We start from the raw sequence: 20,869 nt of genomic DNA on the forward strand, positions 1-20,869 counted from the left end.
GAACTCCACTCTCTCTCCTCTCCCAGCTTAGGAACAGCCTCCCCTCAGAGCTCCACTCTCTTTCCTCTCCCAGCTTAGGAACAGCCTCCCCTCAGAGCTCCACTCTCTCTCCTCTCCCAGCTTAGGAACAGCCTCCCCTCAGAGCTCCACTCTCTCTCCTCTCCCAGCTTAGGAACAGCCTCCCCTCAGAGCTCCACTCTCTTTCCTCTCCCAGTTTAGGAACAGCCTCCCCTCAGAGCTCCACTCTCTTTCCTCTCCCAGCTTAGGAACAGCCTCCCCTCAGAGCTCCACTCTCTTTCCTCTCCCAGCTTAGGAACAGCCTCCCCTCAGAGCTCCACTCTCTTTCCTCTCCCAGCTTAGGAACAGCCTCCCCTCAGAGCTCCACTCTCTTTCCTCTCCCAGCTTAGGAACAGCCTCCCCTCAGAGCTCCACTCTCTTTCCTCTCCCAGCTTAGGAACAGCCTCCCCTCAGAGCTCCACTCTGTCTTTCCTTCCTCACTCTATTCTTTCTCATACCTCTGACTCTTTCCATCTTCTCTCTATCCCAGATGAATCCAGTCTTTGTGTCCTCTCCTTAGTCTATTTGCCAGGCTGTCCAGATCAGCCTGATAGTGAACGGTGGCTGTCTGGGCCTCTGGCGACAGCGGCCATCTTGGAACAAACAGCCTCTCTTTGTGTCTGTGGTTTTGTCAACACCACAGAGAGAACTCTTCAGCTCCAGCCAGTCGCCTCAAGCCGACTCCAGCAACCTGCCACAGTGTGCACACACACGTGTGTGTTAGCGCATGCCCGTGTATGTGTGTCAAGTGTGGGAGGCGCTGAGAGGATATGACTGGTACAGTAGAGGGAGTGAGGAATAGTGTGTGAAAGAAATGGGGAGGGGGACGAGGTGTGTGGGGGACGAGGTGTGTGGAGGACCATCTGTCTTGTCTGGGATCATTGGTTCTGTCCTAGCCTTATCCCTCTGGGAGTGATTTGCTTCTGTCTGGGGATGGCCTGTAGAGGGAACGGTGCTGACCTGGGAGGCCATGCTGCTGCTGCTCCTCACTGGGATGTGTTGACAGATGAGTTAATGTATGACTGAAAAGACTGGCCCCAAGGGAACATGATAGAGACTGTGTGTGTCTGTGGGCATTTGTGTGTGTGTGCATGTCACGGTGTGTGTGATGCGTGTGCGACTGTGTGCATGTGAGTGAATGAATGTGCTGTTTGTATGAGCGAGACAGGCAGCCATTCAAGAGGCCATTCTCTCAGCACCAGACTGAGACGGAGCCATTCAAGAGGCCATTCTCTCAGCACCAGACCAGACTGAGACGGAGCCATTCAAGAGGCCATTCTCTCAGCACCAGACCAGACTGAGACGGAGCCATTCAAGAGGCCATTCTCTCAGCACCAGACCAGACTGAGACGGAGCCATTCAAGAGGCCATTCTCTCAGCACCAGACCAGACTGAGACGGAGCCATTCAAGAGGCCATTCTCTCAGCACCAGACTGAGACGGAGCCATTCAAGAGGCCATTCTCTCAGCACCAGACCAGACTGCTACAGGCAGCCATTCATGAGGCCATTCTCTCAGCACCAGACCAGACTGACCTCATGTTGTGGGTGTTATATTTGCATAGTTAACAAAATGCCCACAGTGTTCCATGTCCACTGACTGTGTGTGTGTGTGTGTGTGTGTGTGTGTTTCAGAGTGCTTTCAGGAGAGTGAACACCTTAAGGACAGTCTGAAATGCTGTCTGTTACACCTGTTTGGAGCCATCGTGGCAGGGGGACAGGTGAGAATCAAGATGCACTCTTTTCACCCTACACTATCCCAGCATATAAAGTCATGTGACCCTACACTATCCCATCATATAAAGTCATGTGACCCTACACTTTCCCAGCATATAAAGTCATGTGACCCTACACTATCCCAGCATATAAAGTCATGTGACCCTACACTATCCCAGCATATAAAGTCATGTTTGCCACATGAAAACAACAGAAGGCTTTATTTTTTTATTTCACCTTTATTTAACCAGTTCTCATTTACAACTGCTACCTGGCCAAGATAAAGCAAAGCAGTGCGACAAAAACAACACAGAGTTACACATAAACAAACGTACAGTCAATAACATAATAGAAAAATCTATGTACAGTGTGTGCAAATGAGGTAGGATAAGGGAGGTAGGCAATAAATAGGCCCTAGAGGCTAAATAATTACAATTTAGCATTAACACTGGAGTGATAGATATGCAGAAGATGAATGTGCAAGTAGAGATACTGGGGTGCAAAAGAGCAAGAGAGTAAGTAATACTATGGGGATGAGGTAGTTGGGTGTGCTATTTACAGATTGTCTGTGTACAGGTACAGTGATCGGTAAGCTGCTCTGACAGCTTATGTTTAATGTTAGAGAGGGAGATATGTCTCCAGCTTCAGTGATTTTTGCAATTCATTCTAGTCACAGGCAGCAGAGAACTGGAAGGAAAGGCGGCCAAAGGAAGTGTAGGCTTTGGGGATAACCAGTGAAATATACCTGCTGGAGCGCGTGCTACGAGTAGGTGTTGCTATGGTGACCAGTGAGCTAAGGCGGGGCTTTACCTAGCAGAGGCTGAAAGATGACCTGGAGCCAGTGGGTTTGGCGACAAATATGTAGTGAAGGCCAGCCAACTAGCGCATACAGGTCGCAGTGGAGGGTAGTATATGGGGGCTTTGGTGACAAAACTGATGGCACTGTGATAGACTACATCCAGTTTGTTGAGTAGAGTGTTGGAGGCTATTTTGTAAATATCATCACCAAAGTAAAGGATTGGTAGGATAGTCAGTTTTATGAGGGTATGTTTGGCAGCGTGAGTGAAGGAGGCTTTGTTGTGAATTAGGAAGCTGATTCTAAATTTAATTTTGGATTGGAGATGCTTGATGTGAGTCTGGAAGGAGAGTTTAGTCTAACCCGACACCTAGGTATTTATACAGTGCTTTCGGAAAGTATTCAGACTCCTAGACTTTTTCCACATTTTGTTACGTTACAGCCTTATTCTAAAATGTATTAAATACAACAATTTCCTCATCAATCTACACAATTCCCCATAATGACAAAAGTGAAAATATGTTTTTAAAGAAATGTTTATACATTTATTAAAAATAAAAACAAGAACATTATTTACATAAGTATTCAGAACCTTTGCTCTGAGACTCGAGATTGAGCTCAGCTGCATCCTGTTTCCATTGATCATCCTTGATGTTTCTACAACTTGATTGGAGTCCACCTGTGGTAAATTCAATTGATTGTACATGATTTGGGAAGAAACACACCTGTCTATATCAGGTCCCACAGTTGACAGTGCACGTCAGAGAAAAAACCAAGCCATGAGGTTGAAGCAATTGTCCGTAGAGTTCCGAGACAGGATTGTGTTGAGGCACAGATCTGGGGAAGGGTACCAAAACATTTCTGCAGCATTGAAGGTCCCAAAGAACACAGTGGCCTCCATCATTCTTAAATGGAAGAAGTTTGGAACCACCAGCATCCCAGAGTCGCCTCTTCACTGTTGACGTTGAGACTGGTGTTTTGAAGGTACTATTTAATGAAGCTGCCAGTTGAGGACCTGAGAGGCGTCTGTTTCTCAAACTAGACATTCTAATATACTTGCTCAGTTGTGCACCGGGGTCTCCCACTCGTTCTATTCTGGTTAGAGCCAGTTTGCACTGTTCTGTGAAGGGAGTAGTACACAGCGTTGTACGAGATCTTCAGTGTCTTGGCAATTTCTTGCATGGAGTAGCCTTCATTTTTTAGAACAAGAATAGACTGACGAGTTTCAGAAGTAAGTCCTTTGTTTCTGGCAATTTTGAGCCTGTAATCGAACCCACAAATGCTGATGCTCCAGATACTCAACTAGTCTAAAGGAGACCAGTTTTATTGCTTCTTTAATCAGGACAACAGTTTTCAGCTGTGCTAACATAATTGCTAAATGGTTTTCTACTGATCAATTAGCCTATTATAAACTTGTATTAGCTAACACAAAGTGCCATTGGAACACAGAAGTGATGGTTGCTGATAATGGGCCTCTATATGCCTATGTAGATATTCAATAAAAAAATCAGCCGTTTCCAGCTACAATACTTATTTACAACTTTAACAATGTCTACACTGTATTTCTGATCAATTTGATGCTATTTTAATGGACATTTTTTTTGCTTTTCTTTCAAAAACAAGGACATTTTTAAGTGACCCCAAACCTTTGAATGGTAGTGTATGTGAGAGTGGATTGTCAGAAGTAGCATGAAACTAAATACAGGCACAGACTGTGTTTGGAAAATAATTTATGACCGAGAGACTCTCCAACACAACATTGCAGAGTTATGTGCATCCTTTCAAGCACACCCTTCTCATTAACCTGCGGTGAGTTATTCACCATTTTTTATGAACAAATAAGGTTTTATATGTACGATGGCAAAATAAAGAGCCAAATTATTGATGATGATTATAATTATTTGTGCCCTGGTCCTGTAAGAACTCTGTCACTTCTCACTTTGTCACGTTGTGACAAACTCACACTAATTCTTATGTTTTAATAAATGTATCGTATTGTGTGTGTGTGTGTGTGGCAGGCTTACAATGATGGCAAAAAGCAACATTTTGAGAGTGCGCTGACCCTGGTACGCAGCAGGAGGTTGAATGTTTGAAGGGGTACAGGACTATAACAAGTTCGGAAACTACTGCCCCAGAAAATTTGAGGCTGTAATCGCTGCCTAATGTGCTTCAACAAAGTACTGAGTAAAGGGTCTGAATACTTGCATAAATGTGATATATCTGTTTTTTATTTGTAGTAAGTTTGCAAACATTTCTAAACCTGTTTTTACTCGGTCATTATGGGGTTTTGTGTGTAGATTGATGAGGGGGGCAAAAAACGATTTTAATCAATTTTAGAATTAGGCTGTACTGTAACAATGTGGAAAAGTCAAAGGTTTTGAATACTTTCTGAATGCACTGTAGAGAACGCAATGGTCCTCATTTACATGTAGTGGTAAACCACCCTTTAAACTGTAGCAGGACAGTTAGTGGTATATACCACCCTTTAAACTGTAGCAGGACATTTAATGGTATATACCACCCTTTATACTGTAGCAGGACATGTAGTGGTATATACCACCCTTTAAACTGTAGCAGGACATGTAGTGGTATATACCACCCTTTAAACTGTAGCAGGACATGTAGTGGTATATACCACCCTTTAAACTGTAGCAGGACATTTAGTGGTATATACCACCCTTTAAACTGTAGCAGGACATGTAGTGGTATATACCACCCTTTAAACTGTAGCAGGACATGTAGTGGTATTTACCACCCTTTAAACTGTAGCAGGACATGTAGTGGTATTTACCACCCTTTAAACTGTAGCAGGACATGTAGTGGTATTTACCACCCTTTAAACTGTAGCAGGACAGTTAGTGGTATATACCACCCTTTAAACTGTAGCAGGACATTTGCTTGTGAATGATTTCTGAAGCATGTAGAGGCCGTATAAAGCGTTTATGAAGGCTCCCTCCCTCCACAGCGTAATGCTCTACTAGCCATCTCCCCAGCCACCATGGAGGTTCTGCTGCGTGTGCTGGGGGACTATGAGGGGGGAGACATGGACGGGGAGGACTGGGACAGTGAGGCTCCAGACCGGAAGTCCCTGCTCACCCTGGGCTGTCTGAGGGAGGTGGTCCACTCCCTCCTGGCCAGCAGTTCAGACCAACGCCAGGTCACTAGAATTATATATATTTTTTAACATAGATTTGTTTTCTTTTCCCAGCTCAATAAATTGCAGTTAACAATAGTTTAGGAACTTTCAAAAATCATAGTTTAAAAAATCTAGTCATTCATGATAGTAATAGAATACAATTTCATATTGATGTAAACAGGTCAGTGCTTTTAGAGTGACCAGTGTGTGTGTATACTGCTATACAAACAAGTCATAAAGCATGATTTACATTATTCCTTTTTAATGTTGGTTTCTGCATGTGACTGACGAGGCTTCTTCTTTCCAAACTGAGGCCTTGAAACTGAGATACTCCTTTTGGTTCCCAGAACAATGTTCTGGGAGTACTGCCAATTGGTCTGAGGAGGAGGTCACAGTCACCAGCACAAGCCAAGATAAAGTTAGAGTCGATGCTATCTCTTCAGACATCATTTTTACTCACACTATATAGGGAAGAGGGTGTCATTCTGACAAGAGCCAGATGGTTGACTTTATAGTGTTTTTATCCTCAGATTTTTTAAATAATGTGTATATTGTTGATTTCAATTGGCTGAATCGATTTGCTAATGTAGCTTATTTGAAATGTAATAAAATAACATTCCTTCATTCATACAGGTGGAGATCGGCTCGGTGCTGGAGAACTACTTCAAACTGCTCAACTCTGATCCGGCGGCAGCGGCCGTGCAACAAGGGGTCAAAGGTCATAAGGTGCTGGGCCGCCACTGGGAGAGCCGCTTCGTAGCGCTGCAGGTGCACATGCTAGGTGAGTGACCGAACCCGGATTGTCATGTACGCCACAAAGCTGCAATAGCCCACTGAGCTAAAGCCTAGGCATTAGCTCAGGAAGCTAATGCAAGTCTTCAGGTCTTAGACAAGGTTACTCTTTATACCAGTGTGGTTTACTGAACTACTTACATTACCACTAGCACCTAGTATAGGTTGAGTGTTGACCACTGTCACCTGACTTCTGATTTCCATGATTTCTGAAGCACTTAGAGGCCTTTATAAATAGTTTATGAAGGCTCTCGCTTTCTCTCTCCTATTATCTTTCTCCTTATTGCTCTCTCATATCCCATTCCCCTTTTTTTCTTCTCCTGTGTCTGTGACCTCCAGACACTATCAGGGATATGTTCCTGTGTTCGGACCGTCCCGTCCTGCAGGCCATCTTCCTCAACAGCAACTGCTTTGAGCACCTGACACGCCTACTACAGAACAGCAAGGTATGGTCTCGCTCAGCCCTGGCACAAAGGATGTTGAACATGAGGATTGGGGGGGGGGCGCGTCTTAGCCTACTGTTTACTGTATGTGTTTTTCCTCAGCGTATCGAGGTAACTCTGTCTATGAAGCATAGTGTTACCTTACACTGTTAGTGAGCCTTTCAATTCAGGCTCACTGTGCATGTTATGACTTTACCTCCCCACTTAGTGCTGGAGCACTTAGGTACCACTAACCCCCCCACCCAGCCCCTCTGTGAGTCACAACCTTTACCTTCTGACCCCCATCCACCACTCTTTCCCCTCTCCCCCCCCCCCCCACCACGTTCTGTTGTTGGTTCAACTCTGCAGCTGGTTAATGCTAGGTGCACGACAGCAGAGAAGGACCAGAAAGATTTCACCAACAGGTTACTGACAGTGACAGGAGAGAGTGACACCCAGGTATACTGCCACCCTGTCAACCTCTCTCCACCGTCACTCACGCCACCACCGTCACTCATGCTATCGTCACCGCCATCCCCGTCAAGATGGCCACTCCATGACAAGACGTACATCTGTGCTGCCCTGTAGTCGGAAACAATCAATCAATCAATTAAGCAGTCACTCAATCAAGCAGTCAATCAATCAATAAATATAGCTGTCTATCAAGCTGTCATTCAATAAATTAAGCAATCAATCAATAAATTTAGCTGTCTATCAAGCTGTCATTCAATAAATTAAGCAATCAATTAAGCAGTTACTCAATCAAGCAGTCAATCAATCAATTAAGCAGTTACTCAATCAATTAAGCTGTCTATCAAGCTGTCAATCAATTAAGCTGTCAATCTGTCATTCAATCAATTAAGCAGTCTTTACAGTAACATTTGTCTGAAAGTACTTCAAAGTAACTTTTACAGAATGTAGCCCGATCTGCAAAAGGCAAACAACATCACCTGCAGTGTGTGGTCAAACCGTCCCCCCTGTTCAGTGTTATTCACCTGGCCTCCCCTGCACTCACAAACACTCACTGTTACCCTTTAATGTAGTTTTGCAGTGTTCTCTTGACATACAGTGGTCTGTAGTGTGTCTCTTGGTCTGTAGTGTGTTTTAGTCACAAAGACTCACCTGTAGTGAATCATCTGTAGGCAGACACTCACCTGTTGGTCTGGTTATCATGCGGCCAGGTGATTTCACACACTCTACAAAGTATTCCTTTGTAGTCAGGCAGAGTTGAGCACCTGTAATCCGATACTCCGACTCTGTGTAATGGCCACCCATGGTTACCTAGCAACCTGACCACAGTCAGACATGCTGTCTCCTCTCCTATAGGTCAGCTGTGGAATTAATGAATGAAGATGAAAAATACTTTATTCGTCCATTTTCCTTACAGTCCTCAGAAATATCTTGTTTTATTCCCCAACCTGAGAGACACACACACACACACACACACACACACACACACACACACACACAATGAAAGCGTGTTGGGCCAGTAACCGAAAGGTTGGTGGTTCAAATACTCGACCCGTTAAGGTGAAAAATCTGTCTGTGTCCTTGCGGAACGTACTTAACCCTAATTTGCTCCAGGGGCGCCTTACTACTATGGCTGACCCTGTAAAACAACACATTTCACTGCACCTTTTTTTGGTGTTAACTCGGCAAAAAAAGAAACATCCTCTCACTGTCAACTGGGTTTATTTTCAGCAAACTTAACATGTGTAAATATTTGTATGAACATAACAAGATTCAACAACTGAGACATAAACTGAACAAGGTCCACAGACATGTGACTAACAGAAATGGAATAATGTGTCCCTAAACAAAGGGGAGGGGTCAAAATCAAAAATAACAGTCAGTATCTACAGTGCATCTCCTCATGGACTGCACCAGATTTGCCAGTTCTTTCTGTGAGATCCACCAAGGCACCTGCAAGTTCCCGGGCATTTCTGGAGGGAATGGCCCTAGCCTTCACCCTCCGATCCAACAGGTCCCAGATGTGCTCAATGGAATTGAGATCCGCGCTCTTTGCTGGCCATGGCAGAACGCTGACATTCCTGTCTTGCAGGAAATCACGCACAGAATGAGCAGTATGGCTGGTGGCATTGTCATGCTGGAGGGTCATGTCAGGATGAGCCTGCAGGAAGGGTACCACATGAGGGAGGAGGATGTCTTCTCTTCCCTGGACCCTCCACCTCCAAATCGATCCTGCTCCAGAGTACAGGCCTCTGTAACGTTCATTCCTTCGACGATAAATGCGAATCCGACCATCCAACCCTGGTGAGACAAAACCGTGACTCGTCAGTGAAGAGCACTTTTTGCCAGTCCTGTCGGATCCAGCGACGATGGGTTTGTGCACATAGGTGAAGTTGTTGCCGGTGATGTCTGGTGAGGACCTGCCTTACAACAGGCCTACAAGCCCTCAGTCCAGCCTCTCCCAGCCTATTGCGGACAGTCTGAGCACTGATGGAGGGATTGTGTGTTCCTGGTGTAACTCGGGCAGTTGTTGTTGCCATCCTGTACCTGTCCCGCAGGTGTGATGTTCGGATGTACCGATCCTGTGCAGGTGTTGTTACACATGGTCTGCCACTGCGAGGATGATCAGCTGTCCGTCCTGTCTCCCTGTAGCGCTGTCTTAGGCGTCTCACAGTACGGGCATTGCAATTTATTGCCCTTTCCACATCTGCAGTCCTCATGCCTCCTTGCAGCATGCTTAAGGCACGTTCATGCAGATGAGCAGGGACCCTGAGCATCTTTCTTTTGGTGTTTTTCAGAGTCAGTAGAAAGGCCTCTTTAGTGTCCTAAGTTTTCATAACTGTGACCTTAATTGCCTACCGTCTGTAAGCTGTTAGTGTCTTAACGACCGTTCCACAGGTGCATGTTCATTAATTGTTCATGGTTCATTGAACAAGCATGGGAAACAGTGTTTAAACCCTTTACAATGAAGATCTGTGAAGTATTTGGATTTTTACGAATTATCTTTGAAAGACAGGGTCCTGAAAAAGGGACGTTTCTTTTTTTTGCTGAGTTTGTGAAACATCAAATAACTGTCAGTGCATGCGTTAAAACCACCATGACGCATTAAAACCACCATGACGCAGTAAAGACTTAGAGTAGGTGTCACTGTTGGTTTACAGGGCAAAGCTACAGTACAATGAGAAGAACTAATCAGCTAGTTGTCTTGTCGTGGAGTGGTCTCTTGTTCTCTCTCGTTGCTACCCATCATTCATTCATTTTCCTTTTCCTCATCATGTCATTCTTCTACCCTCTTCTGTTTCCTCCCTTATGTCATCTTCCCCTCCCTCCCTCCCTGTTGGTTTTCTCTGCTGGCGTCATGTGGGTTTCCAATTGGAATGCTGTCACCTCACCTGTCTTGTGTTACCATGGAGACCGTGGCTAGTGTCTTGATGGATGTCCATGGCCGAGGTGGTCTGAACATCTGTTTGAGATATTTATTTCTGTGTGTTTTATTTTCTGTTTATTTTCTTTCACCACGGACAGACCCTCTCCAGCCGGTCCGAGACACACTGAATGTTTTACACTCCGTTAAAGGGAGAGAAAAGAGCGATTTGGAGAAGGGCAGAGCTGGACAGAGGATGTGTGTGGGTGTTTGTGAGGCTACTTTGACCCAGTGTGTCTGCTGACAGGAGGAAGTGTTGCCCCTCTGTGTGTGTTGGTTTTCCTCTGTGTGAAGGAGAGAGGAATATATATTCTTAAAATATTGTGTTTTGGTGAGCCCTCAGAGCTTCCTGCTCCAGAGAGTACTATGATATTAGTCAGACAATGACTCTTGACAGGAAATTGCCATTTTTCCTGGTGTTGTCTGGAGCAGAAAGGCCTGACGTGTCTGTTTCCTCTTTATATCAAGGGCAATAAGAGCAATGAGCACTTACACTGTAGCTTCTGTCCACGAATAATCAGATACTAAACCTCTGCAGTGATTACACACACACACACACACACACACACACACACACACACACACACACACACACACACACCCCAACAGCCTCCTTTTATTCCTGCGAGTGGAGTGAGGTATCATTTAAGCATGATGTCAATGTTATTTTCGAAGAATGACGATCATTTAAATTATGATTTGATTACTCATAAAAACCTTAATCATTCATTTTGTTTGCATGAAGGCAGGGATAAAAAGGGGCGCGTTTCACTCACGTACAATACTGCACACACCCCCCCTGAGAGCTTAAGGAAATGGGGATTGGCTCAGGAGAAAGATTGACAGGTCTGATATCGTCTCAGGTGTTTCAAGGGCGACTGGACTCTCTCGCCGTGGCAACCATCAAAGCCTTGACGACGGTGATGCACAAGTCACCTGCTGCAAAGGTGAACTACACACGCACACACACATATACACACACACACACACACACACACACACAAAACCCTTCCAACATATCCATATATAGACTGATCCACACACAGTATTGCTAACAGTTTAGTCCCGCCCCTACAGGAGGTGTTCAAGGAGCGGATTGGCTACACTCACCTGTTTGAGGTTCTGGTCTCCCTGGGCCAGCCCTCCAGACACCTGCTGAAGGAACTGATGAATATGGTGAGAGATTCCCTCTGTCACTGGAGATCTTCTGTTCTTCACATATTAAAGTACAACCTCTTCCCCATAGTAGACTACTTTGGACTGGATTTTACACTAACTTTTAATGCCACTGTAACACAAGGCATATTGCTTTTTTAAATTTAAGTCCTAAAACCAAAATGCAATAACAAGTCTTCTACTATCTATACACTGATTATGGGCATATTGTCTTCTGGCTCATAGTCACAGGAGCATCACCCTACATGGAGAATAGGGTTGCATTTGGGACATAAAACCCCCTGTATATCTGTGCACTTATGACACATAGCGGGTATCTGCTCTCTCTCTCTCTCCCTCTCTCTCCTTCCCCGCCCTCTCCTCCCTCTCTCTCAGGCTGTGGAGGGTGAACACAGCTCGGTGGGTATCCTGGGCATCAGTAACGTGGAGCCCCTGCTCCTCCTCATCCAGTGGCTCCCAGAGATGGACTCTGCTGAGCTGCAGGTGTTCACTGCCGACTGGCTCCGCCGCCTCTGCTGCATCAACCGACAGACTCGCGCCACCTGCGTCAACGCCGCCATGGCCGTGCGGCTCCTCGCCACCCTTGGGCACCACGCTCGCCTGCACCGGGCGTGCGCGGAAAGCCTTGTTAGTTTGCTAGGGTCGCTGGGGAGCCAGTCGCTGAGCGGCAGTGAGCTCCTCCAGTTACTCAGGCTTCTGAGGCCGCTGGAGCCCGGGCAGGCTCACCCGTACGTGGGCCCGGTGTTGAGGGCGGTCCTGGGCATGGTGCGGAAGCAGGGTCTGGAGAGCGCCATGCAGTACTTTGATCTGTCGCCCAGCATGGCTGGCATCGCCGTGCCAATGGTGATGCGCTGGCCGGGCCCCGCCTTCAGCTTCCTGGCCTGGCTCTCATTGGACCAGGACCAGCAGGGACTGCCCGGCAAGGGGGACAAGAGGAAGCAGCTGTACAGGTGAGACAGACGGAGGTTGAGAGAGACGGAGGTTGAGAGAGACGGAGGTTGAGAGAGACGGAGGTTGAGAGAGACGGAGGTTGAGAGAGACGGAGGTTGAGAGAGACGGAGGTTGAGAGAGACGGAGGTTGAGAGAGACGGAGGTTGAGAGAGACGGAGGTTGAGAGAGACGGAGGTTGAGCGATCTAGAGAGAGGGATGGAGGTTGAGCGATCTAGGGAGAGGGATGGAGGTTGAGCGATCTAGGGAGAGGGATGGAAGGTGGATGATGTAGAGAATGTGGTCGAGGGAGGGAGGGAGGGAGATGGATGGGAAGAGACAGGAGGATGGGGAGAGACAGGAGGATGGGGAGAGACAGGAGGATGGGGAGAGACAGGTTAAGAGTGTGTAACGTGCTCTGTTGTCTGTTCCTCTGTAGTTTTTTCACCCCGGGAGGAACGGGCTTGGAGGCCTTCATCAGTTCAGCAGGGGTGCTGGTGGTTGCCGTGTGCACCAAGAAGGAGTACATGACAGTGATGCTACCAGACTACTCTTTCTGTGACTCACTCTGGGTGAGTGACATCATCACTTTCCTGTAGGCTTGTCTGTGTCATAGAATTAAATATAGACCACTAGAATGGATATATCTCTATGGTCTGTGCGGCTGGCTGCCGTCAGGGTGAATTGTGGGAGATTGAGTCCTGTGTGTGTTCTGCCCACAGCACAGTATAGGTGTAGTCCATGTACCGGGGAAGAGGCCGTTTGGACAGAGTCTAGTTTACATCTATGTAGATGGACAGCAGAAACTGTCAGCACCACTCAAGTACCCAACCATGACAGAGGTGAGAGTTATCATGAATTACATTGTGTGTACGTGTTGTTTATATACATTTGTGTGTACGTTTTTTCCCGTGAACTCATATTCAGTTCCCTGACTGTGTTTTTTCCCGTGAACTCATATTCAGTTCCCTGACTGTTTTTTCCCGTGAACTCATATTCAGTTCCCTGACTGTGTTTTTTCCCGTGAACTCATATTCAGTTCCCTGACTGTGTTTTTTCCCGTGAACTCATATTCAGTTCCCTGACTGTGTTTTTTCCCGTGAACTCATATTCAGTTCCCTGACTGTTTTTTCCCGTGAACTCATATTCAGTTCCCTGACTGTGTTTTTTACCGTGAACTCATATTCAGTTCCCTGACTGTGTTTTTTCCCGTGAACTCATATTCAGTTCCCTGACTGTGTTTTTTCCCGTGAACTCATATTCAGTTCCCTGACTGTGTTTTTTCCCGTGAACTCATATTCAGTTCCCTGACTGTGTTTTTCCCCGTGAACTCCAATTCAGTTCCCTGACTGTGTTTTTTCCCGTGAACTCATATTCAGTTCCCTGACTGTGTTTTTTCCCGTGAACTCATATTCAGTTCCCTGACTGTGTTTTTTCCCGTGAACTCATATTCAGTTCCCTGACTGTGTTTTTTCCTGTGAACTCCTATTCAGTTCCCTGACTGTGTTTTTTCCCGTGAACTCATATTCAGTTCCCTGACTGTGTTTTTTCCCGTGAACTCATATTCAGTTCCCTGACTGTGTTTTTCCCCGTGAACTCATATTCAGTTCCCTGACTGTGTTTTTTCCCGTGAACTCATATTCAGTTCCCTGACTGTGTTTTTTCCTGTGAACTCCTATTCAGTTCCCTGACTGTGTTTTTTCCCGTGAACTCATATTCAGTTCCCTGACTGTGTTTTTGCCCCCTCAGCCTTTCACCTCCTGCTGCATCGGTTCAGCAGGCCATCGCACCACCACACCACCCCCCTCCCAAATCTCAGACCCACCCTTCTCCGGGGTGCCCCCTTCCGCCCGCTCCTCCCTGGGGGGCATCCTGTCGACCCAGGGCTGGGGGAGCCTCCTGGGGGGCAAGACTGAGTCGGTCACCAAGTTGATCTCTGCGGGGACGCAGGACAGCGAGTGGGGCAGCCCCACCTCCCTGCAGGGCCAACTGGGTAGCGTCATGGTGTTCCACGAAGCACTGCAGCCCAATCACGTCAAGGCCCTCTGCAGCCCCGGTGAGAGAGATGGGGAGAATCTAAATAGCATTTCCTTGATTACTCGCATCCTCCTCGCCTCCGTCTCAACCTACTGGATGAAAAGGGCAGAAGGGAGGGACCTCTGATGTTCTCATCCAATAGGTTATGAGGAGGAGGCGACGAGAGAGGACGCAAGGAATCAGGGAAATGCAATTGGATTTCTCCCATAGAACTATTTTAAAAGGCATCCCTGAACGTTCCTTCCTCCCTTCCTTGAGATAATCTCTGATCTGATCGGGATTGGATTATTCAAGCCAATGGACTCTCCATTGATTCTCTCCCTGAAGTGTGCACCCATTGACTCCTCTTCGTGCTTTTACAGGCATTGGATTGATGTAAGCACTGGTTGAGAAAGTTTCCACCATATTTCTCACACCTCTTCGTTTCTGTTGGATAGCCATGAAGGGGAGAGACTGAGTGCATATCCACTTCGGGGAGAAATCTCGTTAATCAGATGTTGTCAGAACAGCGATTTCTTCAAAGGAAGGAAGGATGCATTTCATGAGCATTGGAACATGGCCAGTGACAGTAATGTTATCATGTCTTTGGTTGGTTTCCTTCTCTTCTCAGGGCCAAACTGCATTTCTCCTTTCAAGACCCAGGAGGCGGAGCTCGGTGACCTCGCAACTAAACTCCTGCTGCACTACTCCCCCAAGGTGATTGGACTAGGCTACTGTCAATCATTTACCTCATTACTCCCCGCTCATACTTTATAATTACAGTCATGGATGTTAATGACTTGTCAATTATGACCGGCGGTGTAACAATTCATTATTTCCCTTGGTTCCTATAGGCTTGTCAGTTGTGACAGGCGGTGTAACAATTCATTATTTCCCCTGGTTCCTATAGGCTTGTCAGTTGTGACAGGCGGTGTAACAAGGAAATATGTCTCCTGTTTCCTACAGGCTTGTCGGAACCCCATCTGTCTGGACCTGTCCCCCAACCTCCTCCATGGGCGTCTGACTGGGAACAAGGTTGTCAACTGGGACATCAAGGTACGATTTAGGAACGACAACATATTCTCCTAATTTTATTGTTGAATATTTGATTAGATGGTTGATGTGTGGTATGTAGTGTAGAGGTTACATAAGTCAATCAGTAGCTGCAAGATTGCTGGTTCCAATCCCGGCCAGGCAATAGGGTGTTGTCTTGGGGGATGGTTACAGGGCAAAATTATATTCAATGCAGTCTTTGATTATTTCCCCTTTCTGATTCAGCCTCTGGTTAATTTTACCCTTTCTGATTCAGCCTCTGGTTAATTTTACCCTTTCTAATTCACACTCCTGTGTTCAGGATATGATCAACTGCGTGGGAGGTCTACCTGTCCTCTTCCCCATCCTGGAGCAACTCACCCTGCTGACCCCTGAGAACCACACCGCTGCCGACCCCATAGGGTCAGAGTTCATCAGCCCCACCCCTGACGTGGCCACCTCCCCTGGGGAAGGGGACTGGGTCATCCTGCCCTCCAACAGGTCCTCGGGTGAGTCCCCAACACAAAACATGTTTATCTTTAGGTGATAATACAAGCATTACAGTTATTGAACTGAACTGAGTGTGTGTGTTTCAGAGGCGCGTCTGGAGAAGAACCTGGTTGCCACGTTCCTGCTGGTGCTGAAGCACTTCCTGCAGCGTCACCCCATCAACCAGGAGAGCCTGCTGCACTCCCATGGAGTAGCCACCCTGGGGGGACTGATGCAGAAGGTTTAGACACTCTGTTAACGCTTTCTTTGTCTGCCTGTCTCTCTCTCCCTCTGGCTCTTTCGTTCTCTTTGTTCATGTAGATGGTAGTAAAGTGACTATGCATAGATAATTAACAGTGAGTTGCAGCAGTGTAAAAAAAAAAGGGGGGGGTTGTCAATGTAAATGGTCCAGGTTGCCATTTGCTTAATTGTTGCAGAGGGAGGTGTTTAGTCCCAGGGTCCTTAGCTTAGTGAGGAGCTTTGTGGGCACTATGGTGTTGAACACTGAGCTGTAGTCAATGAACAGCATTCTCACATAGGTGTTCCTTTTGTCCACGTGGGAAAGGTCAGTGTTGGAGTGCGATTGAGATTGCGTCATCTGTGGATCTGTTGGGGCGGTATGCAAATTGGAGTGGGTCTATGGTTTCTGGGATAATGGTGTTGATGTGAGCCATGACCAGCCTTTCAAAGCACTTCATGGCCACCGAAGTGAGTGCCACAGGCGATAATCATTTAGGCAGTTTACCTTGCTTCCTTGGGCACAGGGACTATAGTGGTCTGCTTGAAACATGTAGGTATTTGACTCGGTCAGGGAGAGGTTGAAAATGTCAGTGAAGACACTTGCCAGTTGGTCTGCGCATGCTCTGAGTACACGTCCTAGTAATCCGTCTGCCTTGTGAATGTTGAACTGTTTAAAGGTCTTGCTCACATCGGTTACGGAGAGCGTGATCACACAGTCGTCCGGAACAGCTGGTGCTCTCATGCATGCTTTTGTGTTGCTTGCCTCGAAGCGAGCGTAAAAGGCATCTTGCGCGTCTGGTAGGCTTGCGTCACTGGGCAGCATGCGGCTGTGTTTCCCTTTGTAGTCCGTAAAGGTTTGCAAGCCCTGCCACATCCGGCGAGCGTCAGAACCAGTGTAGTAGAATTCAATCTTAGTCCTGTATTTACGCTTTGCCTGTTTGATGGTTCGTCAGAGGGTATAGCGGGATTTATTGAATGCTTCCGGATTAGTGTCCCGCTCCTTGAAAGCGGCAGCTCTAGCCTTTAGCTCAGTGCGGATGTTGCCTGTAATCCATGGCTTCTGGTTGGGATATGTACATATGGTCACTGTGGGGGGACGTCGTCGATGCACTTATTGATGAAGCTGGTGACAGGTGGTATACTCTCAATGCCATTGGATGAATCCCGAAACATATTCCAGTCTGTGCTAGCAAAACAGTCCTGTAGCGTAGCATCCGTGTCATCTGACCACTTCCGTATTCAGCAAGTCACTGGTACTTCTTTAGTTTTTGCTTGTAAGAATTATGATCAGATTTGCCAAATAGAGGGCGAGGGGGAGCTTTGTATTTGTCTCGGTGTGTGGAGTAAAGGTGGTCTATAGTTTTTTTGTGACATGCTGGTAGAAATTGGGTAACACGGGTTTAAGTTTGCCTGCATTAAAGTCCCGCCCACTAGGATGAGTATTTTCTTGTTTGCTTATGGTCTTATACAGCTCTGTGAGTGTGGTCTTAGTGCCAGCATCAGTTTGTGGTGGTAAATAGACTGCTAAAAAAATATAGTTGAAAACTCTCTTGGTAGATGGTGTGGTCTACAGTTTATCATGAGGTATTCTACCTCAGGCGAGCAATGCCTCAAGACCTCCTTAATATTAGACATCGCGTACCAGCTGTTATTGACAAATAAACACACCCCACCCCTCATCTTACCAGACGTAGCTGTTCTGTCCTGCCGATGCACGGAAAACCCAGCCAACTGAATATTATCCGTGTCGTCGTTTAGCCACGACTCGGTGAAACATAAGATAATACAGTATTTAATATCCCGTTGGTAGGATAGTCTCGTGCGGAGATCATCCAGTTTATTCTCCAGTGATTGCACGTTGTCCAATAGAACGGATGTTTGAGGCGGGTTACCCACTCGCCAACGATTCTCACAAGGCACCCCAATTTCCGTCCCCTGTATTTCCGTAGTCTTTTCACGGGAATGACGTGGATTTGGGCCTGGTCTCGTAGAAGCTGTATATCCTTCACGTCAGACTCATTAAAGAAATAATCTTCGTCCAGTTCGTGGTCAGTAATTACTGTTCTGATATCCAGAAGCTATTTTTGGTCATAAGAGACGGTACCAGCAACATTTGTACAAAATAAGTTGCGACCAATGCAAAAAAAATCACACAAAATATCACAGTTGGTTAGGAGCCTGTAAAACAGCGGCCTTCCCCTCCGGCGCATTATCAACTCTCTCTGTCTCCTCTCTCTCCTCTCTCTCGCGCGCACTCTCATATCTCTTTCTCTCTCTCCACTTTCTCTCTCTGCAATTCTCTCTCTGCTCTCTTATTAATTCTCTCTGTGTGTGTATTTCTCTGTGTAGCTGCCTGCCAGTCTGGTGGATGTGAGTGTCTTGGTGTCTGCTCAGCTCCTAGTGGAGCAGGTTACCTATGAAAAGAACCAACAGCTGCTGCAGCAGCTCCACACACACCTTCTGTTCAACTTCAGCATCTGGAACCTGGGAGACTTCCCCCTGCGCATCGGTGAGCACCTGAGACCATGGGTCTGTGTGGAGGGGTTCACGTGTTAGTCGATTTGAGAGTGTGATTGGTTGCAAATCCAGGAACAAGTTGAAGTTTGTTCCACCTGAGCAAGTCAGAGACCACGATAATGACACACCACATGCGTTTGATGGACCCTTTTTGTCTACTTCTAATGCCACCTTCACATGCTAGTCGGAACTCTGAAGTTTCCGACTTGCTAACTGGTTGAACGTGGCACGCGTATAACTAAAACCAGTTAGCAAGTCTGAAACTTGAGAGTTTCCTAGTTCCGACTAGAACGTGAAAGCGGCATAATGCCTCTTAAGGGGAAAGTAATCCAAAAGTAACTGACAGTAATCAAATTAAGTTAGTTTGGGTAATCCAAAAGTTCTGTTACTGATTCCATTTTTGGGCAGGTAACTGTAATGGATTACATTTAGAATGTAACCTATCCATCCCTCTGTGTGTGTGTGACTCTTGTCAATTTTGTTTCTCGTGGTGATGAAGGTCACATCCAGTACATGTCCACAGTCATCAAAGAAAACAGGAAGCAGTTCCGGAAGAAATACGGAGTTCAATTTCTACTGGACACCATTCGCCTTTACTACGGGTGGGACTCCATCTCCCAGAATGCTCAGCGTCTGGTTTTTACTCATGGTTCATAATTGTCCTACTCTAGCGCCATCTGTTACATGAGATGTATGTGTTGTAATAACTGTACAGGTTCTACAGTCAACTTGATTTCTCAAAATAATATATTTTTTAAATAAATTATTCTAAATCTGTTAGTAAGAATGTTAGCAGGGAAGGAGATATTAGTGAAGACGACAATCAGACCATCCGAGCGTCCCTCTGCGGCCTCCTGAAGTATTACATCAGCAAGGGTATGACCCAGGAGGAGATCCACAGCATTCTGGGATACATCGCCGCCATCGGAGATGAGGAACAGGTGAGGGATGGATGGAAGGGAGGAACGGACAGATGACGGGTCCATGACTTGTGTCAGAATCTTTGTCTCTGTTCCAATATTAACACTAATGAAGCCATGCATCGTATCATGGATTAACATGGATAAAGCAGATGTCCTGTAGTCAGAGGACTCCACTCCATATGAGTTCCATTGAAGACCAGATGGTTAATAGACTGGCTATTACCCAATGTGGAAGACCGATGGCTATTACCCAATGTGGAAGACCGAGTGCAATTCAATCTCTCACTTATTGGCCCTCTGAATAAAGTTGTCTTCAATATCCATGTACTGGAATATCACTTAGAAATCCTATGAGGACCATTGCTTTGGTGCCTATGAGGGAGCATCTGCCAGCTCTGTGCCTGGCACAGTGTTGAGGGCTGTGTGTTTCCAGCCTGCGGCTACACTAAGGATAGCCCTGCTCCCTGGCCTGCTGGTTACCTAGGCCTCTAGAAGAAAGCTGTCCCCCCCTAATAGCCTTCAGCTGGCTGCTCTGTTTAACTGACTGCGGCAGGCCTCTTGTCTCTCAAGGCCCAGCTTCCCATCCACTCACTTCACACAGGATTTATATGCCTGGCATTCAATGAGGATCTGTTTCCTGTGTGTCCGTGTCCTTCCTCTCTCCCTCCTTTTCTCCAGCTCTTTTTCCTGTTTGTCTTATCCTCTTACATAGGTTTCTATACACGGCCTGTGACATCATGGCATGTGACATATGCTCACTGCAATGTCAAGTGTTCATCCTCCACAGTTTGTCTTCTCTCCATCCTACCCATTATTAGGCTGTTCGGTCCCTGAAACCACACTTGTCATTTACTTGCTCTCTCCATTTAATTCTGTGTGTGTGTGTGTGTGTGTGTGTGTGTGTGTGTGTGTGTGTGTGTGTGTGCGCCTTGGTGGAGTTGCTAACCAAGTGTGTGTGTCCCTCTAGCTGTGTGGAGTGATAGAGTTGCTGCTAAGTCTGCTCCAGACCAGTGCTGCCAGGGACCAGCTTTTCCTGCTGCTGTTTGAGCCGGGGGCGGCCGACTCCTGCTACGCCCTGCTGCTCAACACCAAACACTCAGACCGCCTCCGAGAGCTTGTCTTCAAGGTGAGGGACCTCCTCACACATACCAACATACACCTGTCCACACACAATACACGGGTATGTGTAAGTGTGTTGTGGTTTTGATGATTCCGAATTTCTGTTGGACATGGAGAA

At 46.6% G+C, this 20,869-nt stretch overlaps 1 protein-coding gene across 3 annotated transcripts in view; it reads left to right on the forward strand.

Moving 5' to 3' along the window:
- nbeal1 (neurobeachin-like 1) overlaps positions 1-20,869 on the forward strand; it is a 76,916-nt gene that overhangs the window by 31,354 nt on the left and 24,693 nt on the right. The window contains exons 1-20 of one of the 3 annotated variants that reach the window (XM_071330611.1): positions 27-1,599; positions 1,691-1,776; positions 5,533-5,724; positions 6,337-6,484; positions 6,835-6,941; positions 7,287-7,376; positions 11,175-11,258; positions 11,389-11,487; positions 11,863-12,437; positions 12,855-12,987; positions 13,138-13,257; positions 14,165-14,471; positions 15,063-15,148; positions 15,398-15,487; positions 15,786-15,972; positions 16,060-16,193; positions 18,542-18,701; positions 19,209-19,311; positions 19,491-19,650; positions 20,600-20,758. In XM_071330611.1, coding sequence (XP_071186712.1) covers positions 5,566-5,724; positions 6,337-6,484; positions 6,835-6,941; positions 7,287-7,376; positions 11,175-11,258; positions 11,389-11,487; positions 11,863-12,437; positions 12,855-12,987; positions 13,138-13,257; positions 14,165-14,471; positions 15,063-15,148; positions 15,398-15,487; positions 15,786-15,972; positions 16,060-16,193; positions 18,542-18,701; positions 19,209-19,311; positions 19,491-19,650; positions 20,600-20,758 — 2,901 coding nt within the window. In that variant the 5' untranslated portion in view covers positions 27-1,599; positions 1,691-1,776; positions 5,533-5,565. Of the gene's footprint in view, positions 1-26; positions 1,600-1,690; positions 1,777-5,532; positions 5,725-6,336; positions 6,485-6,834; positions 6,942-7,286; positions 7,377-11,174; positions 11,259-11,388; positions 11,488-11,862; positions 12,438-12,854; positions 12,988-13,137; positions 13,258-14,164; positions 14,472-15,062; positions 15,149-15,397; positions 15,488-15,785; positions 15,973-16,059; positions 16,194-18,541; positions 18,702-19,208; positions 19,312-19,490; positions 19,651-20,599; positions 20,759-20,869 lie in introns of those variants that run through there. The other 2 variants (XM_071330609.1, XM_071330610.1) reach the window with 2 other exon arrangements.

This window comes from Salvelinus alpinus, chromosome 10 (genome assembly GCF_045679555.1).
Source record: "Salvelinus alpinus chromosome 10, SLU_Salpinus.1, whole genome shotgun sequence".
In the NCBI taxonomy this organism is placed as follows: Eukaryota; Metazoa; Chordata; class Actinopteri; order Salmoniformes; family Salmonidae; genus Salvelinus; species Salvelinus alpinus.